The sequence below is a fragment of the Pelodiscus sinensis genome, chromosome 3 (genome assembly GCF_049634645.1).
Source record: "Pelodiscus sinensis isolate JC-2024 chromosome 3, ASM4963464v1, whole genome shotgun sequence".
Classification (NCBI taxonomy): Eukaryota; Metazoa; Chordata; order Testudines; family Trionychidae; genus Pelodiscus; species Pelodiscus sinensis.
In genome coordinates this window covers 175,430,876-175,456,187 of record NC_134713.1, presented here as the reverse complement: position 1 = coordinate 175,456,187, position 25,312 = coordinate 175,430,876, and the positions used below count along the sequence as shown (strand labels likewise).

The 25,312-nt window shown below is 41.5% G+C and overlaps 1 protein-coding gene across 4 annotated transcripts in view; it reads right to left on the bottom strand.

The window, feature by feature from the left end:
• Positions 1-25,312, bottom strand: part of SPTBN1 (spectrin beta, non-erythrocytic 1) — a 212,713-nt gene that overhangs the window by 126,525 nt on the left and 60,876 nt on the right. For all 4 annotated transcript variants that reach the window (XM_075925482.1, XM_075925484.1, XM_006122116.3 and 1 more), the window contains exon 2: positions 16,180-16,376. In XM_075925482.1, coding sequence (XP_075781597.1) covers positions 16,180-16,327 — 148 coding nt within the window. In that variant the 5' untranslated portion in view covers positions 16,328-16,376. The remainder of the gene's footprint in view (positions 1-16,179; positions 16,377-25,312) is intronic.

Below are 25,312 nucleotides of genomic sequence, written 5' to 3'. Positions count from 1 at the left end.
ATCTGCATCATGGCCTTGAACCTGGATTCCACCAGGAAAGCTCATGCTTGTGTTGAGTCTAGAACTGCTCCATAAACTCTATTCTCTGGGCTGGAATTAGAGCTGACTTCTCTAAATTGATGAGCAGTCTGGCTTTTCTGAAGTCCACGGTCTGTATTTTGCTGTTCTCCTTTTTTCCTTTGGTCAGGATCCTGAACTCAACCATCTCATGATCACTGCTGGCCAGCTTGCCACCCACATCTACTTCTCCTACCAATTCATCCCCCTTTGTGAGCAGCAGGTCAAGCTCAACATGGCCCCTGGTTGGTTCCTTCACCACTTGAACCAGGAAGTTGCAGGCCCATAGTCAGCAGTGCTGCTTCCAGCTGTTTTGCAGCATGTTCCTGTCTATAGGCTCTTTGGCTACCAAGCAGCTTAGAGTCCTTGTATAGGGAGTAGCCTCTTTCCACTGTTCTGTGTCTCTTGGGCATCACCGGATGATGTGGCTCTCCCTTTCAGTGTGGTGCCAGAGATTGCCGGTGCTGGGACTCTTTAGTCAAGTTCTTCCTTTGCACCATTTCCCACATCAACGGTGGAGCACTCCAAACTAATAAGCTCAGGCCTGGATGGTCCACTGCTGCGGGTTTTAGCATGGCTTTCATCACGAACTGCTTGAAAGCCTTGCAAATCCTGCAGCGCTCAGAATGATGTGTTATCCCAAGACACCTTAGGCAGAAGTCATGAGGATCAATGCTGAGCATTGGCTTATGGCAGACAATGCAAGCTTTAAACCCCTGAGCTTGCTGCATGCCCCGCAGCCTTGGACAGAAGACTATCCCGAGCACTCAAACTTGCTGTGAACTAATCTACCTACCAACTATTCTAACCTAACTATCTATGACTAATTGAACACTTGAATGAAATTATAGGGCTACGCTACACTGGCATGGTTTTCCAAAAATGCTTTTAACGAAAAACTTTTCCGTTAAAAGCATTTTCGGAAAAGAGCGTCTAGATTGGCCACGGACGCTTTTCCGCAAAAAAGCCCCAATTGCCATTTTCGCAGTCAGGGCTTTTTTGCGGAAAACAGTACTGTGCTGTCTACACTGGCCCTTTTGCGCAAAAGTCTTTCGGAAAAAGACTTTTGCCCAAACGGGAGCAGCATAGTATTTCCGGAAAAGCACTGACGATCTTACATGAGATCGTCAGTGCTTTTCCGGAAATTCAAGCGGCCAGTGTAGACAGCTGGCAAGTTTTTCCGGAAAAGCAGCTGATTTTCCGGAAAAACTTGCCAGTCTAGACACAGCCCAGGAGTAAAGGGAGCACTTGCATGCAAGTAATTGCAGTTTCAATGCCACCAGGGACAGTGGGAGGAGAGGGGAGGAAGGGTCGACAGGATTATTTATTGAATACCATAAAGGCACCACTCCAGGCTCTACAGATAACCCAACGGAAGATAGTAAGAGAAAAAGTGCCTGATGTCTGTGCACACAGCGTTCACACACACCTGATTGGATTTAACGTGAACAAGCACTTGAAGAACTATTTTTATAGGTGGGGGCTGCTGAGAACCATTGAAACATACTGTGAACCCTGTATATAATGGAAACCAGTTCAAGGGAGAGGATGGGGCAGCACCTCCAGCATGCCCGGTTCCAGCACCTATGCACTAGCATCCATCTTGTCCTCTGTAACAGATTTCGCATTTATCATGAGCACTTTTCCTTTTTTCTTGTGCATCTTGGTGCCCAGAAGTATTTTAGTTCCCTGCATAAATAATATCTGGCCTTCTTTACTGCTTTTAAGAGCCTGTCTCTACTCCAACGGATGCAGAAAGCTACAGCCCATTTAACTTAGCAATACAGGCAGCCAAAAGCACATCTCCATAGTGCTCTACTCTCTTCAGATGCCCTTGTGATAAGCAGTTGATGAAAACAAAGACAGACAGGACAGAGCTGTACTGCACCAATCAGGGAGTCCAATGGCACCGTTCTTTTCTCACTTACAGCAATGTAAATCAAGAATCACTCCACTGAAATTAATGCAGTTACCATGAGAAACATTGTGTAAGAAAATCGAATCAGCTCCATAGGCTCACTGACTTTTCTGTTACCTCATGGGAATTTCATATGAAAAAAAAATCATCATAATCATCCACGTTTATACTCAGCTTCCAGCAGCTTCCAGCCTCCTTTCCATTGTGCAAAGATGGCTCTCTGTCACCTAACTAATGAGCTTTTCAGTTTTTAGCTTTTCCTTTGCTTTCTCCGATGCGCTACACTTACTTTTGAAAAGTTTCCATTTGGCTAAACCAACAAGTTTAGAGACCACTCTGTCCTCAGCTGAATCATAGGAGTATGCAGTTCATCCCTCTCTGTGCTTAAAGACTGATGCATGCATGGAGCTTTCTCTGTGACACTAAGTGGGGGAAATATGGTGCCTGCCCTCCAGGCCTAGAGCTCAATATACAAGAATTAACTGTCTCAGCTCCTGGGAAGATATTGTGTTCTCCCTTATCCATTTCTTAGAAGCTATTGCCAGCCTCAGTAGAGCTTAATTGGATGCATAAAATGGTCATGGTTTTCAGAGTTTCCGGCACATGCTGCCAGCAACTGCTCACAGTCTGTATTACTCCCAAGATGCAGAACCAAGATGCAGAATGAGTCTATTCTGACAGTTGCACTTGTCATACCGTGGCAATCTGTGTGCTGTTTGCAAAGTTATTAACTTGCCATCAAACAATCAGGTTCCTTAACTAACACATCACAGCATTTGATAATTTTAATTACTACACGTAGGACCTCCCTGGTCCGGCACCCTTGGGACCTGAGCAGTCCCAAACCATAGAGTTTTCTGGAGCAGAGGAAGTCAAGGCTCCTCTCCCTGCTTTCAGCCATGCTCCCCTGCCAGCCCTGCTGCACCCATCCCTGCCAGGGCTGCATTCCTGTCTGGGGATGGGGCTGTGATCCAGGCCCCACATCTCTGGCCTGGCTAGGGCTGCACTTCTCGCTGTGCTGAACCCGGCTGGGGTTGCACTCATTACTGTGCTGTGCCGGCTATGGCCGGGGCTGCACTCGTGGGAGCCACTGGTGCTGCTGCCTCCAGCCTGGTTGGGGCTAAACTCACTGCTGTACCAGCTTGGCCAGGGCTACGCTCTCAGGCGCTGGCCCCACTGCCTGCAACCCCACTGGGGCTGCACTCCCCATCAACAGCCCCAGCTGGGGCTCTGCTCTCCACACCAGCCTGCTCTTACATTACACCTGCACCTACTGAGACTACGTCTAAACTGCAGGCTTCTTACGCAAGAAGCCTTTTGCACAAGAGTTTTTGTGTAAAAACTTCTTGCACAAGAGCACGTCCACACCTCAAAGTGCATCGCAAAAGTGATGTGCTTTTGCACAAGAGAGCATCCACACTGCTGGACACTCTTGCGCAAGAAAGCTCTGATTGCCATTCATGGTATGTCTACACTTGCACCCTCTTTCGAGAGAGGGATGCAAATGAAGACATTCGAAATTGCAAATTAAGCCGGGATTTAAATATCCCGCACTTCATTTGTATATTCACATTATGGCGCTATTTCAAAATAGCGCTATTTCAAAATAATAGATGCTGTTAAGACGCGGTTATTTCGAGAGAAAACCCTTCTCTCAAAATAACCCTTATTTCTCATACCAGTTTACCAGTTATTTCGAGAGAAGGGTTTTCTCTCAAAATAACCGTGTCTTAACAGCATCTGTTATTTCGAAATAGCACTATTGCAAAATAGCACCATAACTTGAATATGCAAATGAAGTGCAGGATATTTAAATCCCGGCTTCATTTGCAATTTCGAATGTCTTCATTTGCATCCCTCTCTCGAAAGAGGGTGCAAGTGTAGATATATCCTCACAGAATAACCATCAGAGCACTTGTGCATTTTCCCATAGGGTTTTCTTGCACAAGAAACCCTTCTGGAGCATCCACACTTGCCTTTTTGCACAATAGCTGTAGTACAAAAGGGAGTTATGCCTCGCAGAAGGAGGTTTACCTACATTGGCAAAAGCCCTCTGTTCTGCCGTTTTACTGCTGATTTACTTGCGCAAAAGTGCATTGGAGGTGTGGATGCTCCGCAGGGCTTTTGCGCAAAAACCTTGCAGTGTAGATGTAGCCTGAGACACAACGGGGCCACAATAAATACCTGTGTTTATGCCATACCACAACCATGCTTTTCTTCTGAGTTTAACAATGCTATACCTATTGCTTGTGCCCCAAACTATATTTAATAAATTTGTTCCAAAAATAGTATCATTTGTACTATTTGATAGATCCATGTGTGCCACCCTGTACCTCAAAGAAGCACCCTGGAACCTCCATATTCACCTGTGCCATAGAATTATGACATATTTCATGCAAAGCATGCCATGTAAGATATCATATGAAAGGTCATGATCTGCTGAGACTCACTGCTCTGCTCAAATGTATATATCAAGTGTGTGGATCAAGTTATGAGATTTTGCTGAAATATGTTGTAAATTTGAGAGTGTCTACCGCTAGCTCCCCAGTGACAACACGGGTGGTGATCCCCACCCAGAAAGGTGATAAATGCTTGTTAATCAGCAGGAGAATTATAAACAATGGATTTACAATACCATTAGAGAGTTCCACAAACATCACACACTGGGGAATTGCTCAACTCCATGACTCAGCGAAGTCTACTAGGACAAGTCTGGGCTTGTGTAGTCCAGGGACATGGACTGCCTTGGCCTTTCTCCTCCCACAGCCCCACTGGAAGCAACCAAAATGCTGGAAAGACAAAGACGTCTGCTGAGGAGATCTGTCCCAGGCTTAAAAGGAGAAGCTTGTGAATTAAGGACGGAAACATCCAGTGGGGAGAGAAAACTGTTTGATCCAAATACTGCCTAGTTTGATAAAGTTTAAAATTTAGACTGGATACTTATATTTTATTTTCTTTGCTAACTATCTCTGACCTATTGCGCCTACCAAATAATCACTTAAATCTATCTGTACTTAATAAACCTGTTTTCTATTTTACCTAAAATAGGGGGTTGGTTGAAGTCTTTGAAAATCTCAGTTCAGTTTACAAAAGCTTGTGTTTGTCCTCTCCACATCGAGGGAAGGGTGGATTGGGTAATACATTTACAGTGGCCAGGCTTCTGACCAGTACCAGAGGATAGTTCTGAGGTGCAAGGCTAGAGAGCTGCGAAGGAATGGGCTGGTGCATTTCTCTGTGCGATTCTTGAGTGGCTCAGGGAACATGCATACAGTCTCCACATACTATTGCGCCAAGTAATAACAGTGCCTGGAGGGGTTCAATGCTTGTCACTAGCATCATGAGAGATAGTTCAGACTGGAGAGTTGAGTGGCACTGCAATACCCCAGTTTTGGGTTTTACCCCGGGGATCCCATCACATCACGTATATAATTTTCTTCTGCACAAGCCTGTCAAGACTTTTTAAAAGGTGGGGGGGGGGGGGGGGGGGAGGAGGAATAAAATAAGGCAAAAATAAACAATTTTACTACTTGCCTGTGAATTTGTTTTTTAAATTATCTCAGTAACCTTAAAATCAAATAAATGATGTACTGCTTTAAAGATAGGGGTTAAGCTTTAACAATTGTTATGATCAACGCATATTGCTCACCACAGGCGGCCATATACAAGCATGGCAGTTGATGTACAAAAAAGTAACAGTGTCTCTTCTGTCACACTCCTCTCAATGCCCCATTAGAGGCTAGAATTTTATCACTGATTTTCAGGACTAGAGCGTATCACTCATTTTTACTCCAGCTTACTTACTTCTATGCTGGTTGCAGTAGGCATTAGTTCCAAGGCTGGAGAGTCCTACCTGTGTCATGCCAGGTCTACACTAGAAAAGATCTCCTGGTATCTCTGTACTGGTACAAATATATCAACAAATCCTCCCAGCATAGATACAGTTTATAAGTGGCAATGAAAGGCTTTTGCTGAAACAGCATAGATTGTTTCCCCAACATAAATAAGCTATACCAGCAAAACAACTTATGCCGATATAACTGAATCTACGACCCTGTCTACACTACCACAGACCATTGAGGCTAAGTTATGCAACTTCAGCTACGTGAATAATATAGCTTAAGTCAACGTTCTTAGGTCTGCATACTGCAATATCTTCACTATGATAAATCGACAGCTGACACTCTCCTATCGACTCTGCTTTCTCTTCTCATTTTGGTGGAGTATGGCTGTCAATGGTAAAGAGCACTTGGCAGTCGATTTATTGCATCTGCTGCATCAACTGCTGCCTATCAATCCAGCATGTAGTAAGCCTACATTAGAGAGTTTGCCAATATAGAAATGTTGGGGGTAAAAGAAACCATACCCATAACTGACTCTACTGTACCAGAAGAAGTTTTTAGTTTAGAGTTGGCCTTACTAACTGACCATAAAGCTGTGGTTAACCAAAATTGAGCAACTGCTTCTATTTTCTTCTCTCTTTCTCTCTCTCTCTTTCTCCTCCCCTGCAAGACTATGTGAAATTTCCTCAACCTCGTGTAATAAAATTTAGAAATTCCAAAATTGATTTAATTTTAATGGGCAACATGTTAAATGACTAGCAAAGAACTGTAAATTACTATCCTGCTGATACAGCATAATACTAACAAACACACTTGATGGGATATCACTGTGGCCCTTTTGTTCAAATCAGGAATAATCCAGGAAGTGGCAGCGATATGGTTGTCTTGTAAGAGGAAGAACATTACAAGACAACCATATCGAGAAATTGGAAAGGGTACAGAGAAGAGCGACAAGAATGATTAAAGGCCTAGAGAACATGACCTATGAAGCCAGGCTTCATGAACTGGGCTTGTTTAGTTTGGAAAAAAGAAGATTAAGGGGGGACATGATAGCTGTTTTCAAATATCTAAAAGGGTGTCACAAGGAGGAAGGAGAAAATTTGTTCCTCTTGGTTTCTGAGGACAGGACAAGGAGTAATGGGCTTAAAGTGCAGCAGGGGAGGTTTAGATTGGACATTAGGAAAAAATTCCTAACTGTCAGGGTGGTCAAATATTGGAATAAATTGCCAAGGGAGGTGGTGGAATCTCCCTCTCTGGAGATATTTAAGAACAGGTTAGATAGACATCTGTCAGGGATGGTGTAGACGGAGCTTGGTCCTGCCTTGAGGGCGGGGGGCTGGACTCGATGACCTCTCGAGGTCCCTTCCAGTCCTATTATTCTATGATTATCTGCTTTGCTACATGTCTGCTATTCACCAAATGGCTGTGGATGGATGGAAATGATTATGTATGGCAATACAATGTATCTTCTCTCTTAGTCTGAGAGGTCTAAATTTTCAAAGGATCCATTTATTTTAGACGTCCATGTCCTATATCTCTAACTTTCAGAGATGCTAAGAACTCACAATACTAAATGAATCAATAAGTACAATGAGTGATCAATCCCTCTGAAAAATCAAACCTGGACTCTCTGAAGATGGGCAACAAAAATTAATGAATACTTTTGACCATGGAGTCTTGAGTTGGCACTGTTATAGTGCTATCATCTAGGAAAGATAATGTACTGGGAAAAATGGAAGAAAAAGAAACAGCACAGGATTTTAAGTAGGCTTATGAGGATCTCAGCAACCAGAAATGGATCATATGCATTTCCTTTCTTTTCCATTTTCCTGGCTGGATTATGCATTGCTACAGTAAATACATCAGAAAGACTTATACTTGTCCCTTTACAAGTAGTAAACAGTTCATTCTAAAGGACCAATGGGAGTATCCTCTTGATTCCAATTTTAGTCCCAGGCTGTGTCTACACTGGGCCACTTATTCCGGAAAATCAGCCGCTTTTCCGGAATAAGCTGCGAGCTGTCTACACTGGCTGCTTGAATTTCCAGAAAAGCAACAATGCTCTACTGTACAAAATCAGCCGCTATTCCGGAAAAACTATTCTGCTCCCGCTCGGGCATAAGTCCTTATTCCGGAACACTGTTCCGGAAAAGGGCCAGTGTAGACAGCCCAGTATTCTTTTCCGGAAAAAAGCCCCAATCACGAAAATGGTGATCGGGGCTCTTTTCCGGAAAAGTGCATCTACATTGGCCCTTTTCCGGAAAGGGCTTTTCCGGAAAAGCAGCCTGCCAATGTAGACGCTCCTTTTCCGGAAAAACTGAAAACGGAATAGTATTCCGTTTTAAGCAGTTCCGGAAATTCATGCCAGTGTAGACGTAGCCCCATTGTTTTAGCTGGGTTTTAAGACTGCAATAATTTTAGGTACTAATGAAATAATGGGACTACATGTGAGAGATGATGACAAGATTTATTCTTTAAAAATCTTAGGTTAGCTGACACATTTAAAATAGCTATACATTTGTGTATTGCCATGAAATTGTACTTTTTATTCAGCGTTATCTTCAGTACTTGAGTGGCCCTGAACATTCCAACTAACTGAAAAAGAGGTTCATCTGCTAATGCAATCCTGTGGGTTTTATGTTTCTGTTTTGTATCAAGTGAATCCTTCAGATGTCCTTTATACCTGACATCCATTCTTCTGTGAAGTCTTGAATGCTTCTATATTATTTAGAAGTCTCCCTATACTTCAGGCTCCACTCCCCTTAAATACTTCTTTTTAAAATCAATGTATTTAGTTTTATTAGGTCCCAGATATCTTAACAAACAGAGGTACATGAGATTTTAGAAGAGGTTAATCTCAGTAGTAAATTTTAACAGCTCAAACGAGCCTTTTTAGTTTTGATGGGGTACAGAATTTACATCATTGCTTTATATTCCTTTGTTACTCATTTTGGACCTAATGCTTAATTCCAACGGTATATTTTTATTGAGTACTTCACACGCTGAAGGGGCAGAAACTTTGGTACTAGATGAGATATGTTAGTCCTGGGTTTCTGCAATCTTTCAAAGAAAGCCCATTTGTTTTTGTCCTAAACTAAACTATTTCAAGAGCCACAACACACACAAAGCTAACTGCACACATACATAAATATGGCATGCTCGGGGTGGGGGGAGCAGGGCTAGGGGTACAAGAAGGGGTGTGGGGTGCTGGCTCCAGGAGGGCGTGGGGCTTCCTGCCAAGTGGCACTTTCCAGGAGTGGCTCCTTGTTTGCAGTACAGCAGTGCTAAAGCAGGCTTCCTGCCTTCCCCACCCCACTCTGCTCCCAGAAGATGTTCTTAGGGATGGGGAGTGGGTGGCACATGGTTCTGTGTGCCGCCTCTCTCTGCCAGAACCACCCCCTCAGCTCCCATTGGTCACAGTTCCCTGTTCCTGGCCAATTGGAAATGAAGGGATGGTGACTGGCAGCATCCACGTGCAGTCTTCTTCCCCTCCCTCCCTGCCATAGGATTGCTCTGGCTGCTTAGCAGCAGCTCTGCTCCACTTCCGGAGCTCCGAGTGACTGGGAGAGGGGGCAGGCTGCTGACCCTCTCTGCCAGACAGATAGCAAGGACAAACAAGTATATGCCTAAAAAAAAAGGTAAACAGTAACTCGACAAGAGAATTTCAGTCTTTCCCATGGTTGATCTGGAGCTGTGTACTGTATAGTGTTTTATCCATATGACTAAATACTCTTGAGTAATAAGTAAAAATGCCTACCACAATGTAATCTGTCAGTGCATGAGGTTCTTTGGGAACCTAGATAACACATGTGGGTAGTCCAAATTCAGGCTCAACTATTGTGGCCAAATGCTACAACGAATCTACCCACATAGGGCAGACTCACTTTGTAGCTACCCAGAACATCTCCAGTATGATTTTTTGTTGTCTCTAAGCCTAAAATCCCAAGTATTACCCAATATTAACAAAGAAAAATACAAGAACAGAATGAGCTCTTTGAAAACTTCATTTCCTACAATTTTCTTATGGATGCAACTCAAGTTGTTCACAATGAACAATGAGCCATGCATGGCTTGGGTCTTGTTTGTCTGAAAGACCACTTCTATTCCCATGCACAACCATGATGCGTAAGGTCAGATGAAGCTGCTAACACTCCCCCCTAAGTATGAATGCTTGATAGGCTGGGGATTGAATGTCCTAAGTGGAGCATTCTTGATCCTGGAATTCCCCTCCCTTGATGATCTTCATAATCCCCTCTGAGATTGCCTGAAAACAGCTTTGCAGTGTTCCATTCACCTGTTAAAATTAAATTGCAGGATCTAACATATGCATTACCATAGAAGGAAGGGCACAAGCTTGTACTCAGCTAAAAAAACTAAAGAGACAAGCCTCTTTGGCTTTGTCTACACCAGTGTTTCTCAACCATTTTTTAATAAAGTACCCCTTTTAAAAAAATAAAATAATATATATATATATATACCCCCAGTACCTACAGTTTTCAGACACACCATTTTTTTCTGCCATTGCAACACATTTATTTAAACAACTTAATTGTAGCTGGGTGGGCGATGAAATTTTTGGGTGTAAAAAGTACAAAAATAATAAAGTGCTGTAAAACTTAAAACAAAAAATCAGTTTTCTCCAAATTTCAGTTGTGTTGATGTACCCCCCAGACTTCTCTCAAGTACTCCAAAGGGTAGTTGTACCACTGGTTGTGAAACACTGCTCTACACTACATGGATTCTAGTGACATGGCCATGTCAATGCAGCCATTTCACTAAAAGTTGGGCAGCAAAAACAACCTTTTTCTGCACAAAATAACCTTCTACCTCCTCATCTGGCATTTGCTTTGTCCGCAGGAAAGTACTGTTTATACTAGCACTTGCTGAGGCAGAGCTTTTGTCATTCATGGTTGGGTTTTTCAAGCACCTGAGAACAATAAAAAGCTTTGTTGCTCAATTGCCAGTGCAGACAAAGCCTTCCATTCCAAAAATTATGAAGTTCCTCCTTCCTGAGTCTTAGAGCTGAGTCTTAGACCTCCTACTTACTCAGGTAAACCAGAGGGACAAAGGCTAACATTTAAAATGTGGAGTGAGGTGAACAGCTTTAGTCAAGCCAATTTGAAATATCTGAGCTAATTCTTTATCAACATCTCTTGAACAATGGAATATTTTGGAGGAGGCAAACTTTTCTTAACCACCACTTCACAAGAATGTGCTATAATATCATGGACAGATGGCATTTGAACAAGCAGGATTATTCACACTGGCTACAGATGCACGAGTTGTGCAGTTTCTAATGCCAGCAGCAGTGCCACTCTTTACTATCAGTACCTATGCGGGTGCATAAAGAATCAGGATCTGTCCTGTAAGACTAATGCACGATTTGTGATACCCAATAGACTGTTTGATGATAGGGCAGGATAACAGGGACATGGAGATATGAATTTTATAAAGAACACTATATAAACAGGAGAAAATTCCACAGACTTACAATGTATCTCACTTTACCTGCACTCAAATGTTTGTAGCAACCATAGCTATTTAACAATTTTAGAACAGGAGTTCTCAAACTTCATTGCATCATGACCCCCTACTGGCAACAAAAATTACTCTAAAACCTTAGGAGGGGATACTGAAGCCTAAGCCCACCCAAACCCTTCTGCCTCAGGTGGGGGGGGACTAAAACTCAAGCCCCACCACTCCAGATGGGGAAGACATGGGGCAAAGCCAAAGCCCAAGAAGAGCTTCCTTCAGCCCCAGACAGGGGCCTGTAACCTGTGCCCTGCCACTGAAGGGTAAAGCCCAAGGGTTTTATCTTTGATCCCAAGCAATGGGGCTCCTCCCTGTCCACCTGGTGAGATGGAAGGAAAGATCATCCATCAGGCAGAGAAGCAGGAAATGCATTTGGAAAAGTGCTTGCCTGGAGTACTGGTTCAGACTATAAATATAACCTTTGGTTTTCAATAGAAGTATTTTTAAGCAGGGCTACACCAGTGGAAGGAGCCAAGTCTCTGGCTATGGCTATGCTACAGATTAAGTCAAAATAAGTGATGCTGTTCAGGGGTGTAAATTAGGCACCCACTTGGGCAACATAATTTATGCTGACAGAAGCTCTTATGTGGATAGTGCTGTTTCAGTAGGAGAGCCTTCTTCGGGGTGGATTAATTAAATCAATGGGAGAGTTCTCTCCCACCAGCTTAATGCAGCTACACAGATGCATGCAGCTGTGCCACTGTAAACTCATGTAGCAATAGCTTCTGTGACACAAGGCACCCACAATGCCAACTATAAAAGGAAAAAAGGTAAAAATGTATACACTTATAACAATAGCGAGCAATGCCTGAAAAACCTAATCAATTCCTCTACATGAGAAGTGACTATGTATAGTTCCATACCAAATCCATAGTAGATTCTCTGTTTTTTAAACTGTTGTCTCTCTTAAATTATCTGAATTATTTAAGCACCTACTTCTATGTCCTTTAAGAGATTGTTTCATGTTTATTATTTATTACTCAGATAAGGTGAGTAATAAGGTGTGTGATCTAGCTGCTACGGAAGTCAGTGAAGCACCTGATGTCAACAGGAGCTATATCAGGTGCCTAATTCTTACTAATAATATTTGTAACAAAAATAACATCAAATCTACTGGATAAAAGTAAAACACCAAATATTTTAAATAGGTAATAGTAAAATGCAATTTGCTCCTCATGTAATGTCAAACTTTAAACATCACAGGGCCTGATTCTAGTCTTACACTAGAGTCACTGCTGATTTGCGTCAGTATGCTTATATCACAATCAGGCCCTAACTTTTTTTTAATTAGCTAAAAAGAATTGCACCATTACAGGGCAGACATTTAACCTACAACTTTAATTTGCACTGTGCTGATGGGATCTGTGATTTTCAATAAAAAATACAGGTCTTCTGAAAGTAACAAAGTTTAGGATTAGGACCCAGTCCTTCATCCCTTCCATGAGTAGTTGCTCTTAAATTCAACAGGTTAATCACATGAATAAGAGCTTCAAGATTTGGCCTTTATTTAACTGCATGAACGATTTCATATTCCTGTCACCCAGCTCTAAGCCTGAAAACGCAAGCTAGTCAGGCTAGGTCTACACTACAAAGATAAATTGGAAAAAGAAACATAATTTGTGATACACAAATTGTGTATCTTTTTCTGATTTACTTCAGGAAGAGGCTTTTCCGAAATTTGGCACATCGACATGGCACCAAATTTCAGAAAAAAAGCCCTCTTTTGACACATCCCTTATTCCTCATAAAATGAGATTTACAGGGATGGCAAAAGAGCAAGTCCACATTTTCGGAAAAACAGATGCACACCTTGGAGGCGGCATTGGAGGATCCAGGAAAAGTACTACAGTGTAGATGTAGCCTTAGAAACATCAAGGTGTTGTGAGCCATCAACTCCCACTGACTTCACTAGGTAGGGTTTGGAGACTCAGCAACTTGCAGCATTGGAGTTTTGTCCTTATGAATGAAAGCAGATAGTACTTATCCCTTGCCAAAGTAAATTTTATAAATAAAATATTTTAATACATTAACAATTGTTGTATGTGTAACTGCTCTTCTAATCAAAATTCCAATGATCAGAAACCTCAGCACATTTTGAGCTATTTTCCCTCCTCACAGTATGTCCCACACTACTGAGGTATTTTGTTCAGAGGTCAGGAATGTGGACATGCTACCATGTGATCCAGGAAATCATTTATAGAATGCATAAAAATTACTTTGCAGTACAGTGCCTCAGAGCTAAGGAAGCATGACATAATATCTCTGCCACTCAAACATGATTGGTTAATGTGCAATCTTTCATATGCAATAATCACATGCCTTTAAACAAAAAATAAAGAGTCAAATACAATTTGCATGAAGATCAGAATGTAATTAGAAAGGAAATTATATGGATTTTAGAAACTTTATAACTTTAGATAATGGCATATCTTTGTCAGAACTTACTAATGATTGTGAAAGCCTCAAAATATAGCATTTGTCCATTTAAGAACATCTTGAGTGTTTTAAACCTTGCCAAATGAAAAGACTGAAAATTATACCGTCCTTCAGATTCCTTTAAGATCTAGAAATTAATATTGTGTACTGTGTTGTACATCATAGAACCATGAATCAAAATAATTTGAATATGCAGCCAAAATTTTAAAAACTGTGAAGATTCCCATCTGATGCATGTAACTGAAGCAGTTCTGATTTCTAGACTTATTTCCATAGCAGATTAATCAAAACATTCATTCAAATTTAGTCAGAAGTTATATTCTAGATAAGAAGGGCATGTTCATGATCTACCAAAGACTAACTACCTTTTAAAAAAATGTAAATCACAGTGGCTAAGTGACATTTCATAACAGTTTATTCAGAAAGGCAATAAGTATGGTAGTATGAGAAAACATTTACTACTGCACTCTCTGTCTGGACTCTGACGAACAGAACCTGCTGTGTCCATTATGATAAAGAAACTGAACCAAAACTATTATCAGTTACTCTAATATAAATCTGGAATGACTCTACTGATTTCACTGGAGTAACTCCTGATTCATACTGGTGTAACTGACAATAAAATTTGGCTTTCTGTTGTCTTGTTTTTAATCAATTAAGTCCGTATTTCTCAAAACTAATCTCTGTACACTGGAAATAGGAACTTACTGTGAGTTGCAGGACAAGTTCATACACTCATTGAAGTACTCTGGGAAAAAGGGATAAAAACCTTCTATTTCAATACTACTATGTGTGAAAAACTGTGTGTGTGTATATATTATCACCAAGACAATGATTAGACATTACACTTCAAAGCGTACATATAACATTCATCAGACAACATAATCTAGTCAAATAACCACACTGATGTGGACAAGTTAAGTCCCTCCTTTTCAAAGAATTCAAATCATTCAAGGAAACTTACTCAGGCTGCCTGAGAAATTTCACTTTCAGATTCTGGGAAAGTTTTTAACCCACAGTAGAGATTTTAGAAAACTGACTAGAGCAGTCAATGAATGAGGCACTTAGTATCCTGAAGGTGAATTAAGGAGCCTCTTTTCTTTGTTTGGACATAATAAGGTAACAAACAGGTCAGCTGGACCAAAAAGAAGCTACTCACAATCTGCTGTACAGATTCAGATTTATAGCAGATCAACTTTTCTAGCTTGTTCCAAGGACAGTACAGTACACGAGCTCTTCAAATTTAGTCCAGTACTACATTTACACCTGTTAAGCCATCTATACTGAGGAAATGGTGAAACTATAACAATATTTTATTTTATCAGCAGTGACCAAAAGCACATTATATAAAGTGAGGTGTAGTATCATCTAGTTAGCACGTTCTTGTCCTACTCGTCAGGCTAGCTGGAGGTTGTATTGCTCCCACTGTAGCTTATATGGGCTGATTTTGAGGGAAAACTGTTCTGACGTGGGCCTGGCTGTGCTTTATTTGCACTAGAACTTGCCAGAGCTGAGCCCCAGCACCTCCAGGTTTGGCTCTTCATAGCCTGGGCACCTCTGCGCTTGTTGCATCAGTTACAAATGTAAAAAAATTGCTTGAGCCCCAGCACCTCTGTGCGACACATTAAGCATGGGCCTGGTTCACACATGGCAAAGAATGACTGTAGCTCCAAGTGGGATCCACTACTGAGGCATGTCACAGGTGTCTACACTGGTAGAATTTTCCTCCTTAGGTAGCACTACATAGGGATGTTAAATTTAGATTAATTGGCTAATCGAATAGTCAATGCAATTTGTAGCGACTATTCAATCAGTTGATAAGGGTGCCTCAGCCTTTGAAATGTAGCAATGGCCTATGGCTGCTGCTACACTTCAAAGGCAAAAGGGCTGCAGAGAGCACAAGGCCAGTAGGGGACTCAAGCAGTCCCCCACTGGCCCCGTGCTCCCCGCAGCTTTTCAAAGCAGCAGCGCTGCACAGAGTCCAGGGTCAGCTGCCACTTTGAAGCATGCCCTCTTCTTCCCACTCCCTTGCTGCCTTTTTCTGATAAAGGCAGCAAGTGGGGGGAGCAACTAGTCAACTAATGTGTCGGCTATTCAATAAGCATTTGCTTATTGCATAGTTGACTAGTCGTTCACATCCTGAATACTACATATGACATAAATAAAGCTTACTACTCAATTATATTAGAATTTTGAGTCTTGGACTTTGGTTCTGTCAGGCAGCCAATAGAATGTTTTTAACAGGGACAAATACACACAAAATTCAAGAAGGGATATTTTAAAAGCATTGGGCTGTCCCATGAAGCAATAAGTCACTCTTATACATCAGATTTCTACTGAATGGAAATCTTGTTTTGTTAAGTACTTGCACTGAGTTCCAATAACTTGAATGCTTACCAGCTAAGGCCTTAATGCGGGATCGCTCAAACAGTCGTGCAGAACTATTTTCATTGTCCCAGTCATCGACATCCCAGCGGTTGTTCACATCACTGTATTGCTGTTGGATTTCAATATTGTCATAGTCTGTTGCGACTGTTGTTGTCATCTTGCACCTTCTCAACCTACCCTTGGCATCAGTTTCTCCTTAGACAACTCTGCAGAAAGGAAAAAAATAAACACGGTGGCTTAAAAATATACACGTACATTGAAAAGAGGTGAAACTAAATACTTTCAGCTTCGAAGTCATTGGCTTCATTTGGTAAGCTGAAGAAACAGCTTCAATACAATTCAGAAATCTTAATAGCCTTCCAGTCCTACTGAAATCCACTGAATACCATTTACTTCCAGTAAAAAAATAAATAAATCATAATGACTCATGACAAATAGAATGGAACATGCTAAATAGCACAATTAGATATTTCGGTAGTTTTTATTTTCAAAAGTTATTTGTTTGCATTTTATACCTGTGAGACTTGACTGTAAAACATTAATTCTAGATGAGCTAGCGACAAAAACCTAATTTACAAAAAAAGACTTGGAGACATTTCCAAAGACTCTTGTCAAAAATTTAAAATACACTCATGTAAGCATTAGCAGAGTGTTTTGACAATCAGGAACATTTAGTATGCGGATGAAGAAACATTTATTTCTGCATATGTAAAGTCCAAGCAAATGACCAGCACTAGGAATTTACCTGAATCGCACTCAGTGAAATACATTAATCACCATTTCCTTGTACTTATTTCAGCAATGAAATGGCAGCATACCAGTCACAACTTTTTGTGTTTCTCAAATGCAGCCATCATGGCTACATTCCGCCAGCATTGGCTTTTCATGCCTACTGGGCAGTGATTAGGTGGGGGGGGGGAGGGCGGGAGGGCATACAAATATCATTTTTCATAAAAACAGACTTACTAGCTAGCAAGTCTTTTTAAAAAAAGCAATAAAAAAGCAAAAGAAACAGCAACAACAACAAAAGACAAGAATGTGCAAACTACATTATTTGTTTCTATTCTGTTTAGCCCAGTAAAAAACAAGAGTCAACTGTACATTATTTTTAAATTGAGTCTACAATAAAATCCCACATACATGCATTACAATTTAGACATGTATATGTGCATATTTATTTGTTTTCCTTAAAGTTAATTACGTTTTTTAGGAAAAATTGTTAGAGTGGCCACTAGCATGAGTTCGTGACTGCACTCTGATGCCACCAAAATATTTCCCTTGAGACCCTCTCCCTTTTCCCCCAGCCCATCTATTACTGTTTTCCATTCAAGGATCTTAAAGAATTTTACAAGCACTACAGGTCTGCAACATACTTCTACCAGAGGCTCACTGATGCCATCACAAGAACAGTGCAAGGAAGGAATCAGCCCTCCTGAGGCATGAGAGGGGAGAGAGCTGTTATATTTCCCCCCTGGTGCTATACCAGCACAAGGTATTTATTTATCTTGTGTCAGTGGCCAAAATGTTGTGTGGCTTGAATCCAGGCTCCACCCATTCTCTGCCTGCTCCCCTGCCCACCTACTCGGGCTGGAATCCTGAGTGTGCACTGTTACCCCCTGCAAACCCAAATCTCAGGCCCAAGGCAACTGTAGAGAGATATAAACAGGTTCTTACTTGTCATTTATGCCTTCCTCTGGATGTGCTTACCCTGAATCTAGGGTTACCAGATGGTCTCCCAAAAAATACTGGACGCCCGGTATTTTTTTGGTCGAGCAAAAAAAATGTGGGATAATAAGCCCCCCCCAGGTTCATCATAGGTGACGATCGCAACCCCGCCCTGTGAGGCGGGGCCACGATCGGCGCTGGGAGCCTGTGACTGTGCAGAAGCCTTGCGGGGGCGGAGGGAGTGGCTGGGAATACCAGCCACTTCCCCAGCCACTTCCCCAGCCAGGCTTCTGAAGTGCCCAGAACGGCGATCGCGGTCCCGCCTCCCAGCTGGGGCTCCCAGGCTGGGAGGTGGGGCCGCCATCGGTGCTGGGAGCCTGTGATTGCGCAGAAGCCTGGCGGGGGCGGAGTGAGTGGCTGGGAGTGCCAGCCATTGCCCCCGCCCCGCCAGGCTTCTGTGCAATCATAGGCTCCTAGCGCCGATCATGGCCCCGCCTTCCAGCCGCTCCCCCCGCCCACAGCAGGCTTCCGTCCGGTGCGCAGCCGGAAAAATCAGAGAATACCAGACATTGCATATGTGTGCATTTGGTGTGTTTGTGTGCAAGTGTAATCTTTGCTCTTGACTAGGAAAAAAAAAAGTACCACACTTTGCAAGGGAAAAATGGAGTTCTGAATGAACTCTGCATATGTTTACTGAACATTTCTGATGAACTAAGCCTAGAATGTTTGTTGTAAGCCATTAAATAAATATGCAAAAGATGAAAACTAAATATAAATTACAATGCACTATTTCCCTTCATAAATCAACACAACTGATAAAATCAATACTCAGAAAAATATGAAAAAGAGGGTTGGGTCATAGAGAAATCCAACCTAATAAAACTATATGTACTATCCAGAAATAGAAAATGTCAACAAAATAAAAAATAATTTAATTTATATACATGATTCCCCTCTCCTCCCCAAATTCTATAACACAAGACAGGAGATTACAACAATACAGAATTACATAGCAAACTGATTTTGGGCTGAGGCCTGCATTCCTTTCTCAGACATTGCATATTAATGTCAATAGGCTTTAGTAAGGACTACAAAATCAGGACCAATATTTTAAACACACAAGATCTGACTATGACCCAGTTACTTATCTTACATTTGTTTTAAGACCTATCATGTCATAACAAAAGCAACATGAGGCATCTGAATGTTTACTTATATGATGATTTAGGTCTACAGAGAAATATGATAAAGATAAAGATCTGTCTTTATTGCTAAAATGTTACCACATAATAATAAAGGGTCCCAAAGAGAATAGTGGTTATTAATGAGGTACAGGTTGAACCTCCCAAATCCGGAATTCTGTGGTCCAGCAGGGCCAGGGATGTTGCTGGACTAAAGACCCCCAGAACAACGCAGTGGTTGGGGAGCCCCCACCCTGGCCCAGAAACCCCCCATCAATGGAACTATGGTCTTTCATCCCTACTTAAAATCTGCAGCCAATGACCAGTACAGCAACAGAAAACTTCTGGAATAATCTAATGGTGAAGCAAAAGTAATTCAAGACAAAGTCTCTGGATTTGGACTAGCTCTCTGGCACCACCTAGTGACAAATGAAAAGGGAATACAATAGAATAGCAACCAAAGCACGTCTGTTATTACCCTGATTTGAGTTCAGGTTACAAAACTTATTGCTATATCTATTTGAAGGGATATATGGATTGTTTTACTAGAATCCAGGTTCTCTCCATCAGCATTTTACATTCTGAAGCTCATAAAAAAATCCAACTCATAGGAACACAAATTGAATTTTGCTGTTCTCTGAATGAGATGTGCTTGCTTTTCCAGCCAAATATCCTAGCATAAAAAGTGTCATTAATTTTCACACAGGAATCCCTGAAGATTTCCACCAAAGGGGATTGCTTTGTTTTGTAATCCCCATATTGTATACAGAGATGGCTAGTGGTTATATAATATACTGTTACTGAAGTGTGTTTGTCAGCTCTGTGACCTTTACAAAAGATGGTAAAAAATCAGAAACAAGTTGTTCTGGGAAGGCATTTTAGAAATCATACTCCTTCATTTAAGGCATTTTACCTTTTGAGACCAACATTTTCTAACAGAAGATTCTGAAATAGATCTTTTTCAGCCTCAGCAACTTAAAGCGGTTTCTGTCTACATTGATAAACAGACACAGAAAAAGGTGTAAAAAGCCTGAGTAGCACTGATTCTGATTTCATTTAGGCTGGCTCTGGATCAGGCCTTAAATTTACAGAAAGACTCCTAATGATTTCAATATGCGTTTGAATATGCTTTTGTTCTGGTCTGTACACTGGCACAAATCAGGAATAACTCCACTGAAGTCAATGGAATTATGCTGGTGCAAAACCAGCATAACGGTGATCAGAATTAGGCCCCAAATCCTTTACACAGCATCAGTTTAGACCAGGTCTTAACTGCAAAATCACAGGTGTCTTTGATATTGAATGTGTAGTGTAATTTACAACATTCCTTCTAATCAACTATGAATCATGACTCTTTTCCCTAAAGTTTCAAATGTACTTTATGAAAGGAAGTAATTCAGAATGGAAAAATAAAATTAGTCAACCTTAAGGATTGAACCTGGTTACTTACTAATTTCCCATAGACTCACATAAGCCACTGAGTTCATCTGTTTCTATATCTATATCTACAAATATGTGTACCAAACAGCTGTACTGTGTGAGTCTCCTTTATTCCCCTAAGTCCCTGGGCCCAATTCATCCTTGGTAGAGATACATTAGGGATGCACTTCGTCCATTATTTCAAACCTGCTTGCCTGGAAAATTTGTGTTTTCCTGCCACTCCATTAAGGTTGCAGTAGAAAACAGGCATTTCTAAAGGAAGTGCTTAAGTCTGGAATATTGACTGAGTACTACGGGGACAGGCAAATAGAGAAGAAATACAGCAAAGAAGAAATAAGCACTTTACAGGAGAGCTCTCTGCTATAACGGTAAAGACAATTTTAAAGGAAAACTTCTATGCAATATGAAATAGTTTCCCTGACCTGCTCTGACATACACCAGGACTAAACTGTTAGTAATTATTGTTCCACCAAGGGCTGGGGGAGAAAGAGGTAGGTCAGTATGAGAATCAGATGAAGTTTTCAGTTTCTTATTCTAGAAAAGGAATTCCTGTACTTCTCCTGAGCCAAAATCTTAAATTATGTTCCTAAATTATACCTATCCCGATTAAAAAAAAATGAAAGTATTGGTAAGCCAAATAAATACAATATGGGAGAAAAATGTTTGACAATATATTTACAGTCACAATCAGATTCTGTGATCACCATTAATTACTTAAAGAATGATCCACTGTCTATTCTCCAAACAAATTACAGAAACATGTCTTTCACTGTCAGCATGTTACCTTCACTGAAGTTCTGCTCACTAATTTTATTTGCTCAGTTATTCGCTGCTTGATGATTTCAGCAAGATCTTTGTGAGTCCAGATTTGCTCTACTGAACTATATAGTCAGCACAAAACAGGAGACAGTTGTTTTGTTTATCGTTAGCTTACTGTAGCATTCTCCAATCATGTGTAAAGTTTCTGATAAAATACTTGCAAGAAATACACACTATATATTATATGGCACATACTAAAAAGTCCTTTTGATAGAGGAAAGGTTTAGCTCAAAAATGCAAAATGGTTGACTTAAACATCCTGGCTTTGAGCTGAAATACCTTCAAAGTAGGAATAAGAGCCTCCGGAAAAGGGCGCTTTTTCCGGAGGATCGGGGCCAGTGTAGACGCTCTTTTCCGGCTTTTTTAAAAGCCGGAAAAAAGCGGCGGACATTTTTATTTAAATGCCGCGGGCGATATTTAAATCCCCCGCGGATTTCCCTACTACGATAGGTGAAATTAACATGCCCCTTCCGGAAAAGGGGCCAGTGTAGACGTAGCCAAGGGCTGTGTCTACACTGGCCACCTATTACAGAATAGGCATGCAAATGTAGCACTTTGGAAGAGGCAAATCCGCTGGGGATTTAAATATCCCCCGCGACATTTGCATTTTCATGGCCACCGCTTTTTTCCGGCTTGGAGATAAGCCGGAGAAAAGCGTCCAGACTGGCGCGATCCTCCAGAATAAAGCCCTATTCCGGAGGATCTCTTATTCCTACTTGCAAGAGAATAAGAATAAGAGATCCTCCGGAATAGGGCTTTATTCCGGAGGATCGCGCCAGTCTGGACGCTTTTCTCCGGCTTATCTCCAAGCCGGAAAAAAGCGGTGGCCATGAAAATGCAAATGCCACGGGGGATATTTAAATCCCCCGCGGATTTGCCTCTTCCAAAGTGCTACATTTGCATCCCTATTCCGTAATAGGGGCCAATGTAGACATAGCCAAGATGTATATGCCATATTGACCAATATCACAACTGGTACTCTTGCTGGCAAGCTCCTCAAAGAGGCTAAGGGTTGAATATGCATAGAGCCCAAAATATTATCTCACCCTTATGGGAATTTCATCAAGGGTGGTGCTGATGAACGGAAGACTTCAGCCTCTGTGATTGTCAGTCTGGCTCTTAGCAATAAATTCACTTCACCATTTTTATTTTTTTTAAAAGCATTGAATAGTAATTAGACTTTATATTTATACTGAGTAATATTAAGCTCCCTTCATCCAACAAGATCAAAGCATACATTGAGTTTGTTTCCACAACATGGCACCCACACAGACAGGCTTCCACGACTTCAAGACACATTTAAGTTGATTGATTCCAAAAGATTTAGAAACAATTTAGGAAAGAGATGAGGCTGTAAAAAGAGCTACATTACTTTAAAAACAATATTATTAAAATACAGCAGCAAAGTTTTTTTTTTTAAATTAACATTTAGCGCCAGAACATAGCAGTTAGATGACTAAACACTCGCATATGCACTTGAAAAATTGGAGACTTTAAAAAAAAAAGCCTAAAAATGTTGAAAAGATTAAGTTACATTTGCAACATCATCTTTAACTTGGCTTCCTTACTCTAACAAATGAATAATTTAATTTTGAACAGAACAAAATTATCCAGTCCAGAAAAAATTAATAGTGACCTGTAAATTGTGAATCTACTCGTACTTAAGTGATGCATCCTGGATACTATTACATCTCAAAGACCTCTACTTATGGTCCACATTATACCTTCACATACAAGATCCTGCCTCTATCCACTATCCACCATGAGATGAATACTCCACTCTATCCCATTTACCTTTCTAGTGTTAGTCAGAAATCTGGTGATTTAGATACAGATCATATATCAGCCTATAGGCCACAAACACTTAACTAATATACACATATGCAAAATAGAACTGAAGTCCCCTTCTTCCAGTTACATGCAGGAAGAGTGTGTATGATCATACAATTATGCAGTATAATTGCCCGGTAATTTGAAGGCATAGCTCCTCAGAAAATCCCTTTGTTCTTGCAGCCCCAGGAAATGACCATAACCCCCATGATTTTTTGAAGCATTGAGACACCTATGGTCAATTTGTGCTACACAAGAAGCAAAGGTTCCAAATACTTAAAACTAAAAATAAAATCTTCCAAACTTAGAGCACAGAGGCTCTACTAGTTACTGATGTCAACTTCGTAAAGGAAATCTGGAGCCTAATCGGTTTTCCACAGATTCATGGATTTTAAGGCCAGAAGGGACAATTAGATTGTCTAATTTGACATCCTATATAACACAGACCATGGAATTTTACCCAGTTGCCATTACTCAGGCAAAAGTCCTGTTGACTTCAGTGAATTGAGTAAGGACTTCAGGATTTTGTCCTGGAAGTTCTAGAACATGCCATTTGAGATATGAGGCCAGATTCACAGCTAGTGTGAACTAGCATAGCTCTGCTGAGATGTTCCGTTATGTTCCAAAGAACGTGTGACATTTTTTCCAATAACAGAAGCTTCTCAGTTTTCAAATTCCAATATCTACAAGATGACTTTTCCAAGTAATTGTACCTTTTCCAAAGTCCTCTTGAGCCAGGAGAACCAGTAGAGAGAAAGGGGTTCAGAGCTGCAATGGGGAGAGCTATCTCTTCCCAAGCCCTGAAGCTGCTGGGATCAGGGGAAAGCGGCCCCTCCTCACTGTCCCCAGTAGGAAGCCATCCAGGTAAGCCCAAGCCCCAACCCTCTGCCCCCACCTCAAGCCTCTTAGCCATGAACACCCTCCTCCAACCCAAAGCCCTCATTGCCAGCTCCATCCCAAAGTTTACACCCCTGCCCAGAGCCTGTACTCCCTCCTGTACACTAACCCCTAGTCTTGAACCCCTTCTTAATCTGGAGTCCCCTTCCTGTATCACAAACCCTCATTCCTATCCGCACTCCAGAGCCTGCACCCCCAGCCAGAACCCTTGCACCCCAACCCCCTGTCCCAGCCCTGAAATCTTTAACCTCAGCCCTCCCTAGTGCCTGTACTCCCAGCTGGAGCTCTCACACTTCTGCACCCCAGCCCTCTGCCCAGCTCTGAACTCCTCCCACACTCAAAGAACACCTTGGTCCCACTCCTGCCACACGCATTTTATTACAGAAAGTTATTATGGGAACCAATATAAAGGTGATGTGTCACACATTATCTCTGCATTGGTGAACATAACAAAATTCATTCTGCTCAGAGGTGGGGAAAATTAGAGGGAATACTGGTTACAACCTAAGCATAGCTCTATATAGCCCCCAAACTAGTGTTTAAAAATAATTTAAAGGTAAAATAATGTAAAAGTAAATATTGTTTGTCTAACTGGTAGCTGCAGCAAGGCACAGAAAGCAGTGGAAGTCGGCCATTTAATGCATTTCTGAGTCATGTTCTTCCATCTCTGCACAGAAAGTGAACATCTACAGGGATCCCAGCAAAGGGCTTCATTCCTCAGCTGAACAGTTTGCACTAATGCTGACATATGTATGAATGCACATAGATTGCGCCAGAAATATGTAATTAAGGCCATTTCATAATGCTCTCAATTGCATGGGGTTGGAAAAATGCTAAGTACTTATTATGGTTTTTAAGCAAAATACAGAATATGCAATGTCTTTTCCAGTATTTATCTGTTATGGCGTATTTAAAGAGTCACTATCAGTTTGGGGACATCCAAAGCTACTAAGCCCAATTATCAAGAGCAGGAGAGCTCCAAATAATGTATGGGGAGCCACAGGCCCAAGGTTGTGTATGGGGCTGCTAACCCCACAGTCACACTCTCAAGTGCAATTCAGACCAGCGAGGGGTTGTGTCAGTGCCTGTCTTGTAACTCCAAGTGCCTCGCAATTCTCTGTTGCTGTGGTTCTCTTGTTTGGATGCTTCCAGCCAGCGAACAAACATGCAGTATCACAAGAATCTGTGTTCTATGTAGGGATATAAGCAAGTAATCAAATCGACTACTTGACTATTTGCTTTCCCCACTTGATGCCTCGGTATCGGGGGGGGGGGCAGGGGAAGCAGGAGCCAGTTCTGGAGGGAGCCAG